At 41.4% G+C, this 20,396-nt stretch overlaps 1 protein-coding gene across 1 annotated transcript in view; it reads right to left on the bottom strand.

The window, feature by feature from the left end:
* Positions 1-20,396, bottom strand: part of LOC141440484 (protein crumbs-like) — a gene marked incomplete in the record, with an annotated part of 135,785 nt that overhangs the window by 73,679 nt on the left and 41,710 nt on the right. Inside the window, 3 exon segments of the mRNA XM_074105013.1 lie at positions 783-972; positions 2,558-2,769; positions 13,258-13,419. Of these exon segments, the coding sequence (XP_073961114.1) occupies positions 783-972; positions 2,558-2,769; positions 13,258-13,419 (564 nt within the window).

The raw sequence follows: 20,396 nt of genomic DNA, 5'->3' as shown, positions 1-20,396 counted from the left end.
CTCTAAAGCCAGCTGATGTTATTTCGAGATTTATCCCTATCCTGTGGGAATATCGGGATGAAAAGTAGGTAGCCTATGTGTTATTCCAGACGTGCAGCTACCTACATACCAAATTTCATGACTCTAAGCCCAGCGGTTGTTATTTAGAGATTTTATCCCTATCTCGTGGGAATATCGGGATAAAAAGTATCCTGTATTTTAATCCAGGTTATGAACTAACATTTTGCCAAATTTCATCCAAATCCGTCCAGCCGTTTCAGCGTGAAGAAGTAACAAACATACTCGAGTGAGTAGACTCACTCGCTCACTCACTCACTCACAAACTTTCACATTTATAATATTAGTAGGATTGACGAACGATATTCGAAATGACATCGTTTGTCGTCATTTGAATATGGTGTTTTTTTGCTAGAATATTACACAAGCACAATTTTTTTTATTTTTTTTATTCTCAATTTGTGCTGTGTAATAATAATAACCTAAAAAACAAAAAGTTGGAAAACCCTCGACTTTGTCACCGATTTTGATAAAGCATGCCTAAGAACCATCGTTAGTAAACCTGCTTTAAACAACCGCATTCAAATCGGTCCACCCGTCTAAGAGCTACGGTGCCACAGACAGAGACACAGACACACATAGCGATCAAACTTATAACACCACTCTGTTTGCGTCGGGGGTTAAAATACACGTCGATCCGTCGCTCCGTTTCAACGTTAAAGACTTACAAACATACAAACACACTCATTTATATTAGCATGGATGTGGGTGACATGTCCACTAACAGTTGTTGGTGGTGCTGAGCGGACAGTTCCCGAACTCGACGTTCCTCAGCTGCGCGTTGGCGTGGAACTCCAGCTGCGGACCCTCGTGGATGCAGCCGCTGAACACGTTCCCGACGAGCACCACGGCGCCGTCGTCCTCCAGCGCGCCGGGCGACAGCAGCTCCGGGTTCAGACTCAGGTTTGATATCACCTGGGAGACGATTCCATGAAAGTTAATCTTAAGCGTCGATGACACGGGGCTAGTTTACGAGACATCCAACCGAGACTGCTTTTTAGGGTTCCGTAGCCAAAATGGCAAAAACAGAACCCTTATAGTTTCGCCATGTCTGTCTGTCTGTCCGCCCGCGGCTTTGCTCAGGGACTATCAATGCTAGAAAGCTGTCATTTTGCAAACTATGCCGACAAAATGGTATAATAAAAAATTGGTAAAATCAAAATTATTTTTTTTTAGAGTACCTCCCATAGACGTAAAGTGGGGGTGATTTTTTTTCTCATCCAATCTTGTAGTGTGGGGTATCGTTGGATAAATCTTTCAAAACCATTAGGGGTTGCTAAAACAATTTTTCGATTCAGTGGTTTGTTTGCAAAATATTCAACTCTAAAGTGCCAATTTTCATTAAAATCGAGTGTAACCTAACATCTTATACCTATGGCGAGGAATACTCAAAAATATAAGCGTTTCGCATGTTACTCTTGTTAGTTAGGGCGTCAGTAAAGTACCAGACGCACGAGCCTGGGCGAGATCTCGGTTGGACCTTATTGTGAACTGGCCTAGTGTCATCGACGCTTTAGGAAATTCAAAACTAGTTAAGGTAAAAGATAAGTGTGGGAATGTCTGATTCAGATAGAGCATCGTAATGCATGACAAAGTAGTTAATTGGTTCTCTAATTCTTCATCGAAAATACTCTCGATGAGAGCGAAAACATAGATGTCGCTAGTGCTGCTGCATAAGTAGCGTAGTAGAAATAAGCAACCTGAGATATGTATGCATAGGCAAAATTCGTGTCTAAATTCCTGTCCAGCGGTGGTGTAGGGGTTATAGCACGCAGCACGGATTGCTGAGGACCTGGGTTCGATTCCCAGCGCTGGTCTCTTTTTCTGGTTTTTCTGTGCATCCATGTCTCAGTTTGTATTTTCGATATGGTTTCACGGGATACCCGTAAAAGTAACAAATTTGGAGTTGAAATAAAAAATACAAAAAGACTCCAAATAACCAATCATACTCTAATTCTTCGCCGAAAATATGTTTCCCGAATGATTTATTGAATCAGGCGTTACTTTGCGGAGGTCCATATCAATGAACTACTCGTAAAACACGTTATCTACATATAGTAAATCCTCAATTTATGCGTTCAAAAACCATAGGTAATGACCAGCATTACGACATTGGATTCTATTATGAACACGGCTGTATCGTAATGGTCATCTGTATCGTAATGAGATTTCATACATCATTACAGCATGGGGGGGGGGCGCAACCACGTGCAGCAGCAGGTCGTCGCGGGCGCAGCTCGTGAGGCAGACATACCTACCTAGTTAGAGTTAATGCAGGTCATTATCAATGGTTCGCGGAACACATGATAGAGGATTTAATACATATATGGATATAGATAAAATATTGTATGCAACTTTACGGACCTCTATTACGATACAGTTGCATAAAATACTATTGTTCGTCCATATGAAACTGCTGGGAAATGAATAGTATGGGAAAATTATTAAAGTTACTAAGAAAAATTACTAGGTATATACTGGGAAACCAGCTCATAATCACCTGCGAATCCTTATCCACCTCCAGGGCTAGCGTGGGCGGACTGGGCTGGTAGTTGAGCGCCACCCAGTGCCACCTGTTGTCCAGGGTGCTCTTGTCCAGGGAAGCCTCCCGCTGCGGCTGCCCCGGGCGCGCCCAGGACACAACCACCTGCTTCAGGAGCGCCGTGACGTGGAGAGTGTAGCCTTCGAACCTCTGCGAGAAGAGCTCGCCACCTGGATGGTGCGTAGATATTAGAACCTTATCTATCACATTGGCGAATTCCGGAGTTAAAAGCGAGGCGAATGTACAATCGCCTACATTAATATCCGTCTCAGCGAAGCGTGCAAAAATATCTGACACGAAATAGAAGTGTGTCAGGTATTTATCAACGCTTCGCTGTGTCTGATATTGGTGCTGGTGTTATTGAAGTATGAAACACACACAAAAGTATAGCTAACAAACACACTGGTGAGACCAGATAACCTAGCCATCTAGACAGGGTAACTACAAGGCGCGATTCTGCAGGGCTACTACGAAACTCGAAACTCGAAGTTCGTGTCGTGCGGTCCCTCTGACACTTATACTATTTAATACGAGAGCGAGAGGGACGGCACGATACGAACTTCGAGTTTCGAGTTCGTAGTAGCCCTGCAGGACCGCATTCGTCTAACGCTACCTGATTTATTTTTTCGCGCGATCACCGGCGCTGCTTCTTCCCTGTTCATTGCGTGGCTGAGCCGTACACCGCAGCGCATAGCAAACAACACACGCAATGAAGAGAGAAATGCGCGCGGTGTCATGGCCGGGCCGACATTGTATCGACGACCCAACGGCACTGCTCACCGCACAACGGTATTACAGGCACCAATCGCAAATCGGAATGTATTAGAAAATTGTCTGCTGCACCGCCGGTGGCGCAGTGGTGATTGAGACCAGCAGGGCTACTACGAAATCTGGAAATCGAAGTTGGTGTCGTTCGCTCCCTCTGACACTTATACTATTTGAAACGAGAGCGAGAGGGACGGCACGATACGAACTTCGATTTTCGGAGTAGGCCCTCTAACGCTAGCTTTCGTCAGCTTAGAATCATAACACACACTAAAAATCTCTTTCTCAAAATGTGCGCGTTCCTCTAAATATACACTTGCTGAGTGCCACTCTTTACCGGTCCAAATTTTACCGACACAAAAATACCGACCCTGTTTTTCCTGCTCACGTCCAAACTCATTTTCACATCTGGCCGGTATGCATCGTACCGCGATGATAAATCCCGACAACGACCCGACTTAGAACACATCAGATGAGGAAAATGTAATGCAGAATAATTCGCAGAAAAACTACTCACCGACCTTTGTTTTGTAGTTACAATGGAGAACGATAAAATACCCATTGAAAAGAAAATAACATTAAGGGAAAAGCACTTTCTGGGAAAAGGCTCGATCTGAAAAGTATAGTCACCAGCATTAATATCCAAAGCGTGCATAATTAACGGACACGAGAGTATTTCTCGGGCCCTTGGGACATGTCAGATATTTATGCACGCTCCGCTATAGCATATATTAATGCAGGTGAATGTACACAACGTATGGGAAGCGCACTTTTTGAGAGCACTTCTTTCAGAATGAGATCCTTCTAAGGAAGTGGTTTACAATTCAAAGCCTTCGTCCAAATATATGTGGAGTATTCGTGATAGGAATAAAACCATCAGTGTTGCCACTTTAGCCAAATTTTAGCTAGATCTAGCCACATTTACGGAATAGTTAGCTACAAAAAAAAATTTAGAGGTCAAATTTTTTTGCCACACTTTCTAGCTACTTAAAACAAGTAAGTTACCACCGTTTCAAACAATTTAATTTCTAATGTAAAACGAAACGAATATCCTTCAAGAAAATTAAGAAGCCGAACCTTCAATACAATACAATACAATACAATACAAAGACTCTTTATTGTACACCAGACATAGTAAGCGATACAGAAAACAAATTATTAAAATTACAAGGTGAGCAATAGGCGGCCTTATCGCTTAAGAGCGATCTCTCTCTCTTCAACATGTATACATATATTTAATTTATTATTAAAATACATTTGCACGGCATTACAGTGATAAACCAATACACCGAGAAACTTACAATTTATACAATAAGTGAAGGCAGACAAATCACTTATAGATACATCACAAGATGACATCGATTTTGAATACATTTTTCCGTAAATAATAATGTAACAGAGAATTTTTAGAAACTACATACTTTTTACCGTATGTTTAGCAACTTTTTCTTTGGGCAAGGTGGCAACACTGAAAACTATGAAGCATCGAGGCTGCATTTCAATTCAACTATCTATGTGCAAGAATATGTTTATCCGTGAACCAATAGGAACGCTTCAGCTGTTTCCACCAGACCAAGCGGTGCTATGCGAGGCGAGGTAAATGAGGGGTTTCTATTGGTACCATCAGCCAAACATGTGGTCTACCACCCTAAAGTTGATAATCGTTTGCATGTCATAAAATAATAATGCCAATAGACGTGTCTGTCAACTTGACAGTTCGACTTTAGCGACATATTCATTTTAAGGAACTTGTTTAAAAATTGATAGACCACTTATTTGGCTGATGGTACATGAAAAGTGAAGCCGTGGTGGCCGAGTGGGAACTACTGCCCAAGCACTCTCATTCTGAGAGGAGGCCTGTGCCCAGCAGTGGGACGTATATAGGCTGGGATGATGATGATGACATGAAAAGCACATTCCTCGCGACACCTGGCACATCTCTGGTAGAATCGTAGCCTAACTTAATGCTTTGCTATACCTAGTGCCATCCACGAAGACGCGTGATTTTGTCAATATTAGACATTAATCACATTGTAATAAGAACCACGGCACGCGTCGCGAATGACTCTACCTATACGGATGATTGTACTCCTAACGCGAAACCTTGCTTTAGGAGTTAAACATACAACACAATGAACACTTGAACTGTACCAAGAACGTTACACGAGGTGTTCCGCGTGTCTGCATGAATGAAACAGAACTATTGTAAGATGAAACGGACGTATTAATTGGCGAACGACTAACGAGCGAACAGGTGAGGTGACCACACGTCTGGGATTGGCCGGGATATTCGCAGTAGTCCCTTTGCCAGTACATTTAATAGGACTGCTAAGATTTACTTTTTAATACATACACCCATTACAAGCGAGGAAGAAAGGAACTTTGTAAAGGAACAAAAGAGAGAAATAAATAATATATAGTTATTTGTGCCATAAGGGAGCAAAATGATGTATTTACGGCGAGGACGGTACTTTGCTCCCTCTCGTCAGGGAGGAAAAGTTACTTTTCTGAAGGAGAGGTGTGAAAAAATAATTGCTCCAATCAATGAACTACAGTGAAATAATCCAAAGGCCGGAGCGGACGTTAGCAGGCATTTGCCCGCCCGGCTGTTTATCATAGTGAGCGAGTGATATAATTAATAATAGACTTCTGAAGTCCAACCAAAGTGACAAAGAAATTAACCACTAATTTCCCTAAAAATATATAATTAGTTCATCAGTTACATTTTCTAAAAATATCGCAAACATTTTCTGTATTTGGTCAATTAGCAAAAAAATTATGAACACTGCCGGTTAAAGTTACGTGTGATGTCACATATTATTACATTGTTACTAAGGAGTGACGTGACCCGAACTTTGGCGCGTTCCATTGTCAGTTTTGTTTCTTCTTCTTCTTGCAGTGCCTCTCCACTACTGGAGGTTGGCTGTCAGCTCCGCTTATCTCTCCTTATTTTTTCGCCAGAGAAAACAGTTCTCCCAAACTGGCGATACCGGTCCACTCTCTGATGTTTCGGAGCCACGATTTCTTCCTTCTTCCAACGCGTCTTTTCCCCTCAGTTTTGTTTGATTGACGAAAAAAAGACGCGTGTCCAATATTTTTTGGAACTCTAACACGGGGCTGTTTCACCACTCATTGATTAATTTTATTTGGCGGATAAATGTGATGCCGTCTCCGTCTATTCGAACAAAACAAACAGAGACGGCATCTCATTTAACCGTCAAATAATCAATGGATGGTGATGGTTTTTTACCTAGTAAACTATCCAATAGGGCATATTAGGCAAAGCTCTGCGCAGGGGGCGACACTAGCGCAAACCCATGACAACGTCAGTTCTCTTTATATTTTGTCGCCATGACAGATCATGACCAAAGAGTATTAGTACCTATAGAAATCAAGGTATATATATTAGTAACAAAATAACATGACATTTACATTGATAGTAACGATAGAGCCATATTTCCAATAATGTAATTGAAATTTAAGATACTCAAAAAACTTTTTACGGTTTTGTGCTAGTGCTGCAATCTAACGGGAGAAAATTTCAGTAATATTCCCTATTCTTAAATAATCCTACAGGCTTCAACACTTAGTTGTGTGCGGAGTCTTGCCGTGTCTTTACCAAATATCGCTATGGTCACCCTAATCCCACCCCTGCTTGTGTACAAAAACACATGTACAATGCTTATTATAGTTATTTAGCAGTGGTTATTCTATGTGGGTATAACGTAGGTTGCTTCCCTTCCTGTACTTACTAATTATAACTAAGTAGTTATTAAGGCATATGTATTTATGAAGTGAAAAATATAAGCAGGCATTTCAGGTTGTCAGCGTGTACACCCGCTAAACGTAAGCCGATTTGGGTCAGTTTTTGACTGGACTACAAACTTTTCCCTTGTTTCTTCGCAAAACAGAAAAATTAGAAACTACGTTTCAGAGCGATCTCTTGCAGGCAACCTATGTTTGTGGACTACCATACGTTGAATTTTTTAGGATTCCATACTCAAGTATATATAGTCTTCAGTAACTTGACCCAATCTTTAAATCACGCCTGAAGCCATACCACTTGACTTCAGACATCCAATTTTGAACCTTATAACTTTAGCACAGAGTCCCACATAGAGTAGCCCTTTGAAGCCTCAGTATTAAACTATAGCTTGAAATAAGGCCATATGAGTTATAGCATAGCGGTCAGTAATCTGATCTATTGGAGGCCACGTGCGAATGACAAACGCACGCAACTCAGCTAACGCGCAGTTTAGGTCTGCAAGAAAAATCGTGCAAGTTAAATTACATCGCGGCGCTCGATTGACCACTACAAACTCGTTGGCTTTACGGCCTCGCAATGTAATGCAACTTGCACGATTTCTCTTGCAGGTCTAAACCGGGTTTAACACTCTGACGTTCCCGATCGCATTCCCCATCTCTTACCACCATCGTTCTATACCGAGGGACAGAAAGAGATGAAAACGATTGTGAATCCGGGCCTCTGGCCACAATGTAAATCATTGTGCAATCATGAATCTCTCTATCTTTCTCTCTGATAAATAAAGAAAATTTAAATAAAGAGAATTTGCATTACGGCAAATCGCGCCTACATGCCTCTGTCCCGCTTATTTTAAAGCCACTGTGGTTAGAGAACCTGACTACGAAGCTTGAGGTCCCGGGTTCGATCTCCGTCGGGGCAAATATTTGTATGAATACTACGAATGCTTGTTCTCGGGTCTTGGATGTTTTTTTTTTTTGCTCGATTCACTTATTTTATACTCTTTCGGTTCCTGCTGGGTAATGGAATTTGATTTATCGTCGTTTTTGCAGTTAAGTAGCATGTTGGTTTCACTGTGTGTTGTTTTATTTATTTTTGTAAAATTTGTGCAGTCCTGATGGTCCCAAAGGAAGACCGGCGCCGGATTTGGGACCATTTCGTGGCCGTGATACGTATTTTTTTAGTTTTCTTCTGTTTTTTTTTTTGTAATTGTCACGAATTAATATTTCTTCTTTCTTTGTTTCTATTTAAGTATGTTTTAATCTATATTCAACGCTTGAAAGGTGAAATGGACTAAGCGACATTTTTTTAAGATAGTGAGTTATATACATATTTTGAATCAGTAAAATTTACTGATTCCAAACATGTATATAACTCACTACCTTAAAAAAATGTCGCTTACTTTTGTCGCTGTTTATCCGTTGTCTAGTACCCATAGTACAAGCTTTGCTTAGTTTGGGACCAGGTCAGTTGGTGTCAATTGTCCCATGATATTTATGATATTTATTAGCCTTTAATAACCGTTTTTTTATTCTTTTTTCCACGGAATGCGTTCTATTCCTGTATTGCCGTACCAAAGTAATTTCTATCTGTTTCTATGATAAACCACGTGAGTCACCAAGTTTAAAATAATACGTAACAGCTCATTATCATTACTTATTCATGCCAGCACAAGTTAAACATAATAATGGCAACTGCATTCTATGCAGCCGGCTACTAATACTCCAATGATTCACTACAACGGCATTTTGATTCTAAACACAATCTTACGACAATAATATTTGCGTAAGATTCAACTATCTTTATATCATTTGTTGTAGACTCCGTGATCTAGACAGTTTGCCAGTGCTCCGCGCAACTCCACACAATTTTTTAGCCAGGTAATTGTTGTTGTTTCTTTAAAATAATATGGCTCTGTCCATCGGAGGACAATTTTGCCAGTGTCTAGTAGTTTTTGCCGTTGTACGGTAATAAAATCTAGAAAACGAAATATGTGAGGTAATGGTGGATGAACGATGACAGCGCGAATCCTCAGTCAGGTAATTAATATAAACACTGACCTGAGCTGAGGCTGTATTATATAACGCGGGGTTTCTCAAACTTATGGCTCCACGTACCCCTGTTAAAGTTTCCAGACGATAGCGAACCCCTACCCCCCCCCTCAAATAAAGTAATAAAATTGACTGTTGGAGAAACTAAGGTTATTTTTATTTCAATCATCATCATAATATAATGTACATTATTTATTTCAATAAAAGGTAACAAATATAGGTAAGAATCATCTTGCCAACTGAAACAAACAACAACAAATAACAAACAAATAAGTAACAAATTTGGAGTTGAAATAAAAAAAAAGACCAAAAACCAATCTTAATCATCTTGCTAAGTCTTGCAGCCTGGTGGTTTTTGGAGTCACATAAACCTTGTCGCGAACCCCCTAACGTCGAATAGCGAACCCCTAGGGGTTCGCGTACCCCACTTTGAGTAACCCTGATCTAACGTTTCTGACGCTCGCGATCAAGTGACAGTTTTTGTATGCGAAATCTGTCATTTGATTGCGCTCGCGAGCATCAGAAACGTTAGGACGGCCTGGTCCCAAACCAAGCAAAGCTTGTACTATGGATACTAGGCAACGGATAAACGTACTTATATATTGATATAAATACATATTAAACAGAAAATACAAACTGAAATAAAGATGCACAGAAAAAACAGAAAAATAAGACTGACGGTCCATCAGTGGTGTAGCGGTATAGCACGCGGTACGGATTACCGAGGACCGGGGTTCGATTCCCAGTGATGGTCTTATTTTTCTGTTTTTTCTGTGCATCTTTATTTCAGTTTGTATTTTTTAATTTAGGTTTTACGGGATGACCGAATACAAAAAGATTCCAAAAAACCAATCTTAACATATTAAACACCCAAGACCCGAGAACAAACATTCGTATTAATCATCAAGCTTCGTAGTCAGGTTCTCTAACCACTAGTTAAAGTTAAAGGAAAACAAAAATGGTTATTAAACACGAGTGACGAATCTATGTTATAATAAATAACTAATACAAAAAACTGAGCTTTATAGCAAATATGACCGACCAAAGTAAACTAAGATTGCTCTAACAAATATCAATTAATTAGTATTTGCTATAATTATCCTAATCCGTGTTACTTACGGATTCATCTCATCGGATTAGCCAGGACTTTTGACCTAAAATCCCGACTGTCCGACTAAATACATAATATTTCCAGATGATTGACTCAGAGCTCCGAACTCAATCTGTGTCAACGGAACCCTAATTACTAAGGCTCAGGGACCATCCTTCCGATTATTGTCTGAATCTTATAATACTCGCTACGGTTACGGTGAAGGAAAACATCGTGAGGAAACCTGCACACACCTGCGAACTAATTCAATGGTATGTGTGAAGTTCCCAATCCGCACTGGGCCCGCGTGGGAACTATGGCCCAAGCCCTCTCATTCAGAGAGGAGGCCTGTGCCCAGCAGTGGGACGAAAATAGGCTGGGATGATAATACACGCTGTTGCCCGCGACTCTGTCCGAGAATCTATAATATAAAAGTGAACCGCCAGAACGGGACCAAAAAAAACGACACACAGCAGGATGGCGCTCTACAACACCATTTTGACACGTTTCTCCCAAACAACGCATTATTTCACTGGAATTTTAAAGCAATTCGATTCTTTGACCTTGGGAATCGCGAAAAACTATGAGGGTGATTTTTGTGTGTACATTTTGTATATTAAGCAAAATAAAATCACGAGTTCGAATTTCGAGCCAAAAACGAGCGAATATTATCTATGCCAGTGCTGCCATTCAGGGAAAAAGAAATCTATTCATTATCCTGCACTGCAGTCTGTAAAGCTCTTTACCCATTCATGAAATTTGGTATGTAGCTGCATGTCTGAAATAACACATAGACTACTTTTATTCCAATATGCCCACGGGATAGTTGTTCTTAACACAACACCTCAATGAACATTACGATAAAAATTTTGGTATTTCCCACAGGAATTTTGTAAAATCCCGGAATTTCAATTGTAACTACCAGATCGAATAGTTACGCGTGCGAAGCCGCGGCCTAAACACTAAGGCCCACTTGCAGTAAACACGTTATATAGGACGTGACAACATTTGTAAAAAAGTTATATAGGACTAGAGTTTACCCGCAGCTTCGCACGCAGAAACTCCGGGATTTTACAAAAATCCTGTGGGAAATCCCAAAATTTATATCGTAATGTTCATTGAGGTGTTGTGTTAAGAACAACTATCCCGTGGGAATATTGGAATAAAAGTAGCCTATGTGTTATTTCAGACATGCAGCTACATACCAAATTTCATGAATGGGTAAAGAGCTTTACAGACTGCAATGCAGGATAATGAATAGATTTCTTTTTCCCTGAATATCAACACTGTCGTTTCACTTGCTTAGTTTGGGACTAGGTCAATTGGTGTCAAGTGTCCCATGATATTTATTTATTTATGTATCTAGCTGTTTCCACTAGAGCATGTGCTGTGCGAGTATAGGTAAAGCATTTCTATTGATTCATGAAAAACACATTCCTCGTAATACGTAACACATCCTCGCACATTTTTGGTGGTAAATTTGTAATGTAACTTCGAAAAACTCAGAAATGCGAACCCGGACTTAATCCCTTGATACTCTGCTTGAGATTAGATAGGTTAAGTTGAGTCGCCACGGCTACGGGTACAAAATGAGGGCTATCGTTGCGTGAGGTTTTTAAGTATGGCTTTCAAAGTCTGTTATTACGGGCGTGAAAACAAAGTTTAGATTAAAATCTTATTTAATACACCTTAAAACCGTACCATAAAAATATCGAGCATGCCACAGTGTTGCATAGTCCCCGTTTTGTTCGGAAAAAAGGGAGGACAAAGGTTTCCGAAAGAGAAAACTGTCTCATCAAAACACAGACATTCATTGCCCCGGAATGCATATTTGCCATAATTAATTTCAGATATTGCAAAATATTCATAAAATTATTCTAATTATAAACCCGCGTAGCTCACCCAAAAACTATGAGATTTGACATTTCGGAGACCTCACGCTACACTAGCGCCTCTAGTGGCGAATTCATACGCGATGGCCCTCATTACGCCGACTCATATTTTTACTAATACAACTGATCTGTGTGTACATTAAGCTCCTAAGTAGGTACCCCATAAGGCTGTGTTATGATTTCATCATAGCTCGAGAATGTTTGAATACTGGCATCAACTACCATTCTGTAATAAAAGAAGACTTTATTTAAGCCGTCGGGACGAGAGAAATTTTGCAATGAACTGCTAAATTAGGTTTTAGAATCCAGGGACCGTCGGCCGTTCGGGGCCGGCAAGCGTAGCGTAACGAGTTTTTTTTTATTCGACTGGATGGCAAACGAGCAAGTGGGTCTCAGACACCTGCAACACCAGGGGGATTGCAGATGCGTTGCCAACCTAGAGGCCTAAGATGGGATACCTCAAGTGCCAGTAATTTCACCGGCTGTGTTACTCTCCACGCCGAAACACAACAGTGCCAAGCACTGCAGCTTCACGGCAGGATTAGCGAGCAAGATGGTGGTAACAATCCGGGCGGACATTGCACAAGGTCCTACCACCTGTAAAGACGATGAGATGGACGGATGAGCTGGTTAAAGCCGCGGGTTCACGGTGGACGCAGACCGCTTCCAACCGAAGCAACTGGAGGTCTATGGGGGAGGCCTACGTCCCAAACCCAATATGGTTTCGGAACGTTCTGTCCGTTTTCCAAAACATCCGTTCCCGTCACTAACTTTTCCTAAATAATCCGTTTCTCAAAATCTACTTCTCCCAAAAGATACGTTTGTCTTGATATTCGTTTCCCAAAACACCTTTCCACATTACGGAAAATGAGAAACGGATCTTTTAGCATACGGATGCTACGAAACACGGGTCTTTTGGTATACGGATGCTATGATAAACGGGTCTTTTGGCATAACGGTCAATTTAGGAAACTATTATTTTGGAACGGGTGTTTTAGGAAAGGGTATTTTGGGAAAAAGATGGAGAGAGAGAGAGAGAGAACAACCGGTCAGTTTATCGCATGAAGGCTACAGGATCAACTAATGATCAAACTTACCAACACAAGTCCTAAAGCTCAGCCCGACGAGTTGTTTGAGGGAGATGGGCCTGGAGAGGCGGATGTAGGAGCTCCCGTTGAAGTAGGCCTCCGGGCGGTCCGAGGGGCCGAGCGGGACCCCCGCGTGCGTCGTCCCCGCGCATAGGAGAAGCCCTAGGGCCGCTGAAACAAAAAAGAAACCATTTTTAAAAATTGTTTACCTTAAAATTAACCTTTTAAACCAAAACCCACTATAGGGTCATTATTCCAGCATTTATTTTATTTGATTTATTAATCTAGTAAAAGATTCTGTTTACGTTTTCAGGTCATCTACATAGTAGAATACACGACGTCTAAAAAATAATCGAAAATATAAAATTCTACAGTCCATTCATAAAAAAATGCAAAGATGGCGACTGTAGAGATAGTGACGGGCACTCGTACGTTTACTCGAAACTTGTTAGTCTTATTCTTAAGCCGGGGTTATATTAGAGCCACGCCGCGTGTCGCAACGCGTGGGATTGCAATCGGTTACATACATTTTGTATGAACGTGGTTACATTAGCACAGCCCCGCGTGTCGCCGAGCGAGCTGACGCCACGCAGACCGCTCGATTCCGATCGGCGTGGGCTAGGTGATGGGGAAGTGACGCGTTGGCTCGCTCCGCGCTAGTACAATCACCACGTGGCTACGCGCATTCATACAAATTAATCAGCACGCGCGGCGACACGATACTGTAGTGTAATCACAGCCCGTTGAGTCAGGCAGCGTTGCGACACGCGGCGTGGCTCTAATATAACCCCGGCTTTATACAGTTGTTCTGTCACATTGACAGGCATTTTAAAAACAATGAGTGTGTCGTAATCGTCAATGCCGCAGGACGACCTTGGGCCCATCTGTCGATCCACACCTGCCGACAAACACAACAATGATACTAGATGATCCTAAAGATATTTCAATCACGAGTATACAGTGTGTTTCCGGCAGCCAGGTTTTTTAAGGGAGGTTAAAGTAACGTATTTCTGTAAGTTAACCAATCAATTCAAAGTCAAAGTCAAAACATCTTTATTCAATTTAGGCCAGAACAAGCACTTATGAATGTCAAAAAAAAATCTACCACCGGTTCGGAAAATTAATAAACTATTATATTAATAAACTATATCAAGTAATAATCTTTTTTTTTATGCGACTGATGGCAAACGAGCAAGTGGGTCTCCTGATGGTAAGAGACAAAAAAAAATCTTAAGAACGTTGAAGTAATATCCTACTAATATTATAAATGCGAAAGTTTGTGTGTGTGTGTGTGTGTGTGTGTGTGTGTGTGAAATGAAATTTGGTATGTAGATAGCTGGACATCTGGAATAACACATAGACTACTTTTTAACCGGATATTTCCACGGGATAGGGTTAAAATCTCGAAATAACAACCGCTGGGCTTAGAGTCATGAAATTTTTTATGTAGGTAGCTGAAGATATGGAATAACACAGTCTCGATATTCCCACATAATCTTGAAATTTCAACCGCTGGGTTTAGTATTGAAATTTTGGACAATTGTTCTCAACACAACCTCAATGAAGACCACGATAAGAAATTTTAGAATTCCCAGGGGAATTTTACAAAATCCTGGCATTTCACCTGTACCAGATCGAATAGTAGTAAGTACAAAATAACAAAGCTGGTGAACCACGTCTAAGGCGTAAGTAAAAAGTCTGTTAAAAAGTCAGGGCCCAGGACTCCCAGGTGGCTATATACTGTTGAATTGCTTGGAGTTTAAATAAAATATTTCATTTGGATGATTTGTTTTTATTGAACTTATTCGCTTGGCTGCTGGGATACAACTCTGTGATACAACTCATCTTCTAGCCAGACACTCGTGTTCGATCATTTTACTATTTAAAAATAGAACTAGATTGCCAGTTCTAACCGAACGAACAACAAAGAGTTTAACACACTATAGTACCCACACCGAGTCAACGTAACGTTTTCAAAGGTGAGGCGCTGACGCGTTTAGCGACCTTTACACGCAACACTCGAAAAGTCTAGACATCACCAGATTACCGGTTACCAGTTAATCTAACCGTTTTTACACATTCGCAGTGGACGGCCCGAATCGGCGTGGAATAGCTTGCATGTACAATGCGGCGGTTGTGACCGGGTCAGCGCGCCGTGGGTTAAAGCAAGAGAAACTTGCGGTTAAGAAATAATCAGTTTTTGTAAAAATACTACAATACCACCGTCATGCCACCATGTTTCTGTGAATAAACGAATCATACATTTACTACGAATACAAATCAACGCACGTAAAAAGAGCTCCTGGCAAATCTGGCCATATAAATAAATAAATAAATAAATATCACGGGACAATTCACACCAATTGACCTAGTCCCAAAGTAAGCTTAGCAAAGCTTGTGTTATGGGTACTAAGCAACGGATAAATATAATTATATAGATAGATACATACTTAAATACATATTAAAGACCCGAGAACAAACATTCGTATTTTTCGTACAAATATCTGCCCCGACACGGGAATCGAACCCGGGACCTCAAGCTTCGTAGTCAGGTTCTCTAACCACTAGGCCATCTGGTCGTCTAAATATACCTGCGCAGTGAGCGAAATACTGACCAAATTGGCTTGGAGCGCGCGCGCGGCCGCACGCCATTGGCTTGTTAGTTGACAGATGCGCGAACGTATCCCCTCCACTAGCCACCCAGAGCTCTTTTTAAGTGCGTCGACTTGTATTTATAACCCGGCTAAATTATGAACTGTAGTGAACTCTACAGTCGCGGTCCACGACCGACTGTATACAACCCGAGACCGTATTGTCTAACGTCTGAGCGATTGCGATCGCATTCACCGTCTCTTTCTACCCTCATCCTATACCGTGTGGTAGAAAGAAGTGGTGAACATAATTCTGATTCCAAGTGCGCTATAGTAAGGCATCTGTGTACGCCCTATACAACGAAGTACAAAATTAGAACTTCGTATGTTGCCGTCCCGCCGCCGCTTATATTATTTAACACGAGAGTGAGAGGGACATAAAAGGACATAAAGGGGGAAAAAGCCGTGGTGGCCAAAAAGCCGTGGTGGCCTAGTGGTTTGACCTATCGCCTCTCAAGCAGAGGGTCGTGGGTTCAAACCCCGGCTCGCACCTCTGTGTTTTTCGAAATTCATGTGCGGAATTACACTTGAAATTTACCACGAGCTGAGCGGGTGAAGGAAAACATCGCGAGGAAACCTGCACAAATCTGCGAAGCAATTCAATGGTGCGTGTGAAGTTGCCAATCCGCACTGGGCCGCGTGGGAACTATGGCCCAAGCCCTCTTGTTCTGAGAGGAGGCCTGTGCCCAGCAGTGGGACTTATATATAGCTGGGATGGATGATGAGGGCTGGGGGGATGATTGCGATACGAACTTCGATTTTCGAATTCATAGCCCCCCTGGAATCGCCGTCAGCTCACGTCTTGCGCGTGCGCCTAATCGCTGGCTCGCGTTTATTGCCTAACAGTATCGCGCAGCATTACTGGATCAAACAGTCGTTTCTAACTACATAACACGTCACTACCATAATCTAGTTTATAGTACATTGTGTCTTAAGGGCGGTAAATAAGGAATTACGAACGAGAGTCTATTTGAAGTAAATTTTATATTTGTAAAAGAAAAAATATAATTCTTCCAAATATTGGCGATACCTTGGGCTGTGCTCTTGGCAGCGCCGCCCTCTACCTCCCTCAGCATGTGCCTGAGCCGCGTGTGCATGTAGACCATGACTGTAGTCCTGCAGCAGGAGCGCGCGCACGCGCACGCGGCACGGCGCAGCGCCATCAAAACGGGCACTGACTCATGCGACCGACCAAGGGCTTCATGGCATGAAAATTAGTACGGGCAATGACTCATTTACCGACCACGGGTTTCATGACAAGCACATTAAGGTCGAGGGTTTTATTTGGGGGGTTGCAACCAAGGTAGCCTGCATGTTACGACACTGTTTACGAGCAAGTGTGATGAAAAAACATTTTACTCCTGATGGTTTTTAACCCCTGGCGCAAAAAGAGGGGCGTTAAGTTTGATGTGTCCGTGTGTCTGCCTGTTAAAACGATTTTTTAAAGAGTAAAGATCTCAGAGCCGTAGGGTTGCCAACCGTACTCTAAAATAGAATACCTATTGTACTCTATATCATCATATATTATCATGTAGGCGTACTCTATAATCTATAACACTAACAGTTAAAATACTCTTTTTTACACAATGTTTACTATACTAGTGCCAGTCATGTAAATTATGCAAACCCATTATCATAACCAAAAAAAGGCCGTACTCTTTATTTACTTCCTTCGAAATCAGATTATTCTATTTCTTCTAATAAAAGTTGGCAACCCTAGCGCCGCCAGATGTTACTTATTATGAACAAAACCAGGCTTCATTGAGGTTGTGTTAAAAACAACTGTAAAAAAATTCATGACTCTAAACCCAGCTGTTTAAATTTCAAGATTTTATTCCTATCCCGTCGGACTTTTCGACCATGGACTTTTTGACGCTAGGACTTTTAGACACTAGGACGTTTCATCTTTCGGACTTTTTGACCATGGACTTTTTGACGCTAGGACTTTTAGACAGTAGGACGTTTCATCCTTCGGACTTTTTGACCATGGACTTTTTGACGCTAGGACTTTCAGACACTAGGACGTTTAATCCTTCGGACTTTTTGACCATGGACTTTTTGACGCTAGGACTTTTAGACAGTAGGACGTTTCATCCTTCAGACTTTTTGACCATGGACTTTTTGACGCTTGGACTTTTAGACACTAGGACGTTTCATCCTTCATACTTTTTGGACTTTCTGACATTTGGACATGTATGCCCTAAAGGTTCTAGCTATCTACGTACCAGATTTCATACAAATACGTCCACCCGTTTTAGCGTGTAGGAGTAACAAAACAAACACACACACAAACAAACTTTCGCATTTATAATAAAGTAGGATTGTGCAATGTGCACCGCATAACGCCTATGCATTAATTTGACCTTTACCTTTAGCGGCGTCGTCTGGTATAAAAATAACTGAGCACTAAAAATATCTAGCTTTATGAGAACCCATTTCCATTTCTATTGTGAAGGCTAGAGGCGTAGGCGGTTTTGATAGTTTAAATAACTCGGATAATATTTAAAAAAAACATTATCCATGTAACACAAGCTTTTTTAACCGACTTCAAAAAAGGAGGAGGTTCTATGTTCCGAAGTTTTTCAAAAGCCAATGTGATCATCGCTCGGAGAATAGATAACCGTTGCTGGAGAAAAAGATTTAAGCATTTGATACTATTTCAGGTTGACGAACATTACAGTGAAGGAAAACATCGTGAGGAAACCTGCAACAAACCTGCGAAGATATCAATGGTGCGTGTGAAGTTCCCAATCCGCACTGGGCCCGCGTGGGAACTATGGCCCAAGCCCTCTCATTCTGATAGGCCTGTGCCCAGCAGTGGGACGTATATAGGCCGGGAAGATAATGGCAGCTTGGTACTTCCAAGCGTTCCGAAAACACAGTCTTGACAGACGGACGAACAACAAAGTGATCCTTTGGGGTTAGATGGTCTTTTGGTTGGGTTCCGTTGGGTTTGGGTTGTTTTGAAGATTTGGGACAATTTTGTGACATGCACATTTTTATTTGAGTTTTATTTTTTCCCATGGCGACAAATAAATGTTTACTTTCTTTCGTTGTTTTCAACTGAGGTGCAGAATCCTAAAAATAAACAACCCTCGGTGATTGGGTTGCGCTCACCCACGCCACTACACACTCTCGCTTCTTTGTAATTGTGGCGGTGGAACAATTACCAACAACTGCAAAGTCAGTCAGAATCTGCAAGTAATATTTAAAAGAAAGAAAGAAAGAAATAGTAGATTGTATACAATAATGCCAATAGACGTGTCTGTCAACTTGACAGTTCGACTTTAGCGACATATTCATTTTAAGGAACTTGTTTAAAAATTGATAGACCACTTATTTGGCTGATGGTACATGAAAAGTGAAGCCGTGGTGGCCTAGTGGTTTGACCTATCGCCTCTCAAGCGAGGGTCGTGGGTTCAAACCCCGGCTCGTACCTCTGAGTTTTCGAAATTCATGTGCGGAATTACATTTGAAATTTACCACGAGCTATGCGGTGAAGGAAAACATCGTGAGGAAACCTGCACAAACCTGCGAAGCAATTCAATGGTGTGTGTGAAGTTCCCAATCCGCACTGGGCCCGCGTGGGAACTATGGCCCAAGCCCTCTTGTTCTGAGAGGAGGCCTGTGCCCAGCAGTGGGACGTATATAGGCTGGATGATGATGATGATGATTACAAGAGCATAAGACGAGCCATTTTACCCAAGACGTTCATATAGCCACCCGAGCCGGTACGGTACGGGACGGATTGCGAGGAAATGAAATAGCAACAATGAAAACAATTATTCACTATCTATGTACCTTTTATTTTTATATAATTCATTTTTTTTATCTTGACTGATTTGATTGATTTTCAGTTTTATATAAATTAAAAATTATTAAAAAATATATGTCAGAAACTTTTTGGTTTGTGGCTGTTGACACCTGATTACCTTGGCCTTAGACGAAGATTTTATTTTATGCAGTAGAGCATAAAAAGTCATTTTATGTCGCCTAGATATAGCATAAACACGAATTTTACAAGCATGAGAAGTGAAAATACATTTATTCACAACACAATACACAACAATAGTATTAAGTACAAATATGACAACACGTAGGAAAGTATGTGTCATTGCGGTTGTGAATCGGACACTGGCTCAGCATAATGCTGAAGCGAATTTACATAATTATTAGCCTGGTAACAAGCATGACAATAAATTATCGTAACAGATTACTACTGTTTACACTCGAACTATACCGATCCTCCGTCACAACAGTGAAACAAAGTGAATCATGTATCAAGGTGGAACTTATGTGCTACTAATGTCATGATGATCCCATACTTTTGTTAAGGAAAAAAATAATAATAATCCCAGCCTATATACGTCCCACTGCTGGGCACAGGCCTCCTCTCAGAGCAAGAGGGCTGGGGCCGCAGTTCCCACGCGGGCCCAGAGCGGATTGGAACTTCACACACACCATTGAATTGCTTCGCAGGTTTGTGCAGGTTTCCTC

Source organism: Choristoneura fumiferana, chromosome Z, assembly GCF_025370935.1.
Source record: "Choristoneura fumiferana chromosome Z, NRCan_CFum_1, whole genome shotgun sequence".
NCBI lineage: Eukaryota > Metazoa > Arthropoda > Insecta > Lepidoptera > Tortricidae > Choristoneura > Choristoneura fumiferana.
This window is presented reverse-complemented; position numbering and strand designations above follow the sequence as displayed.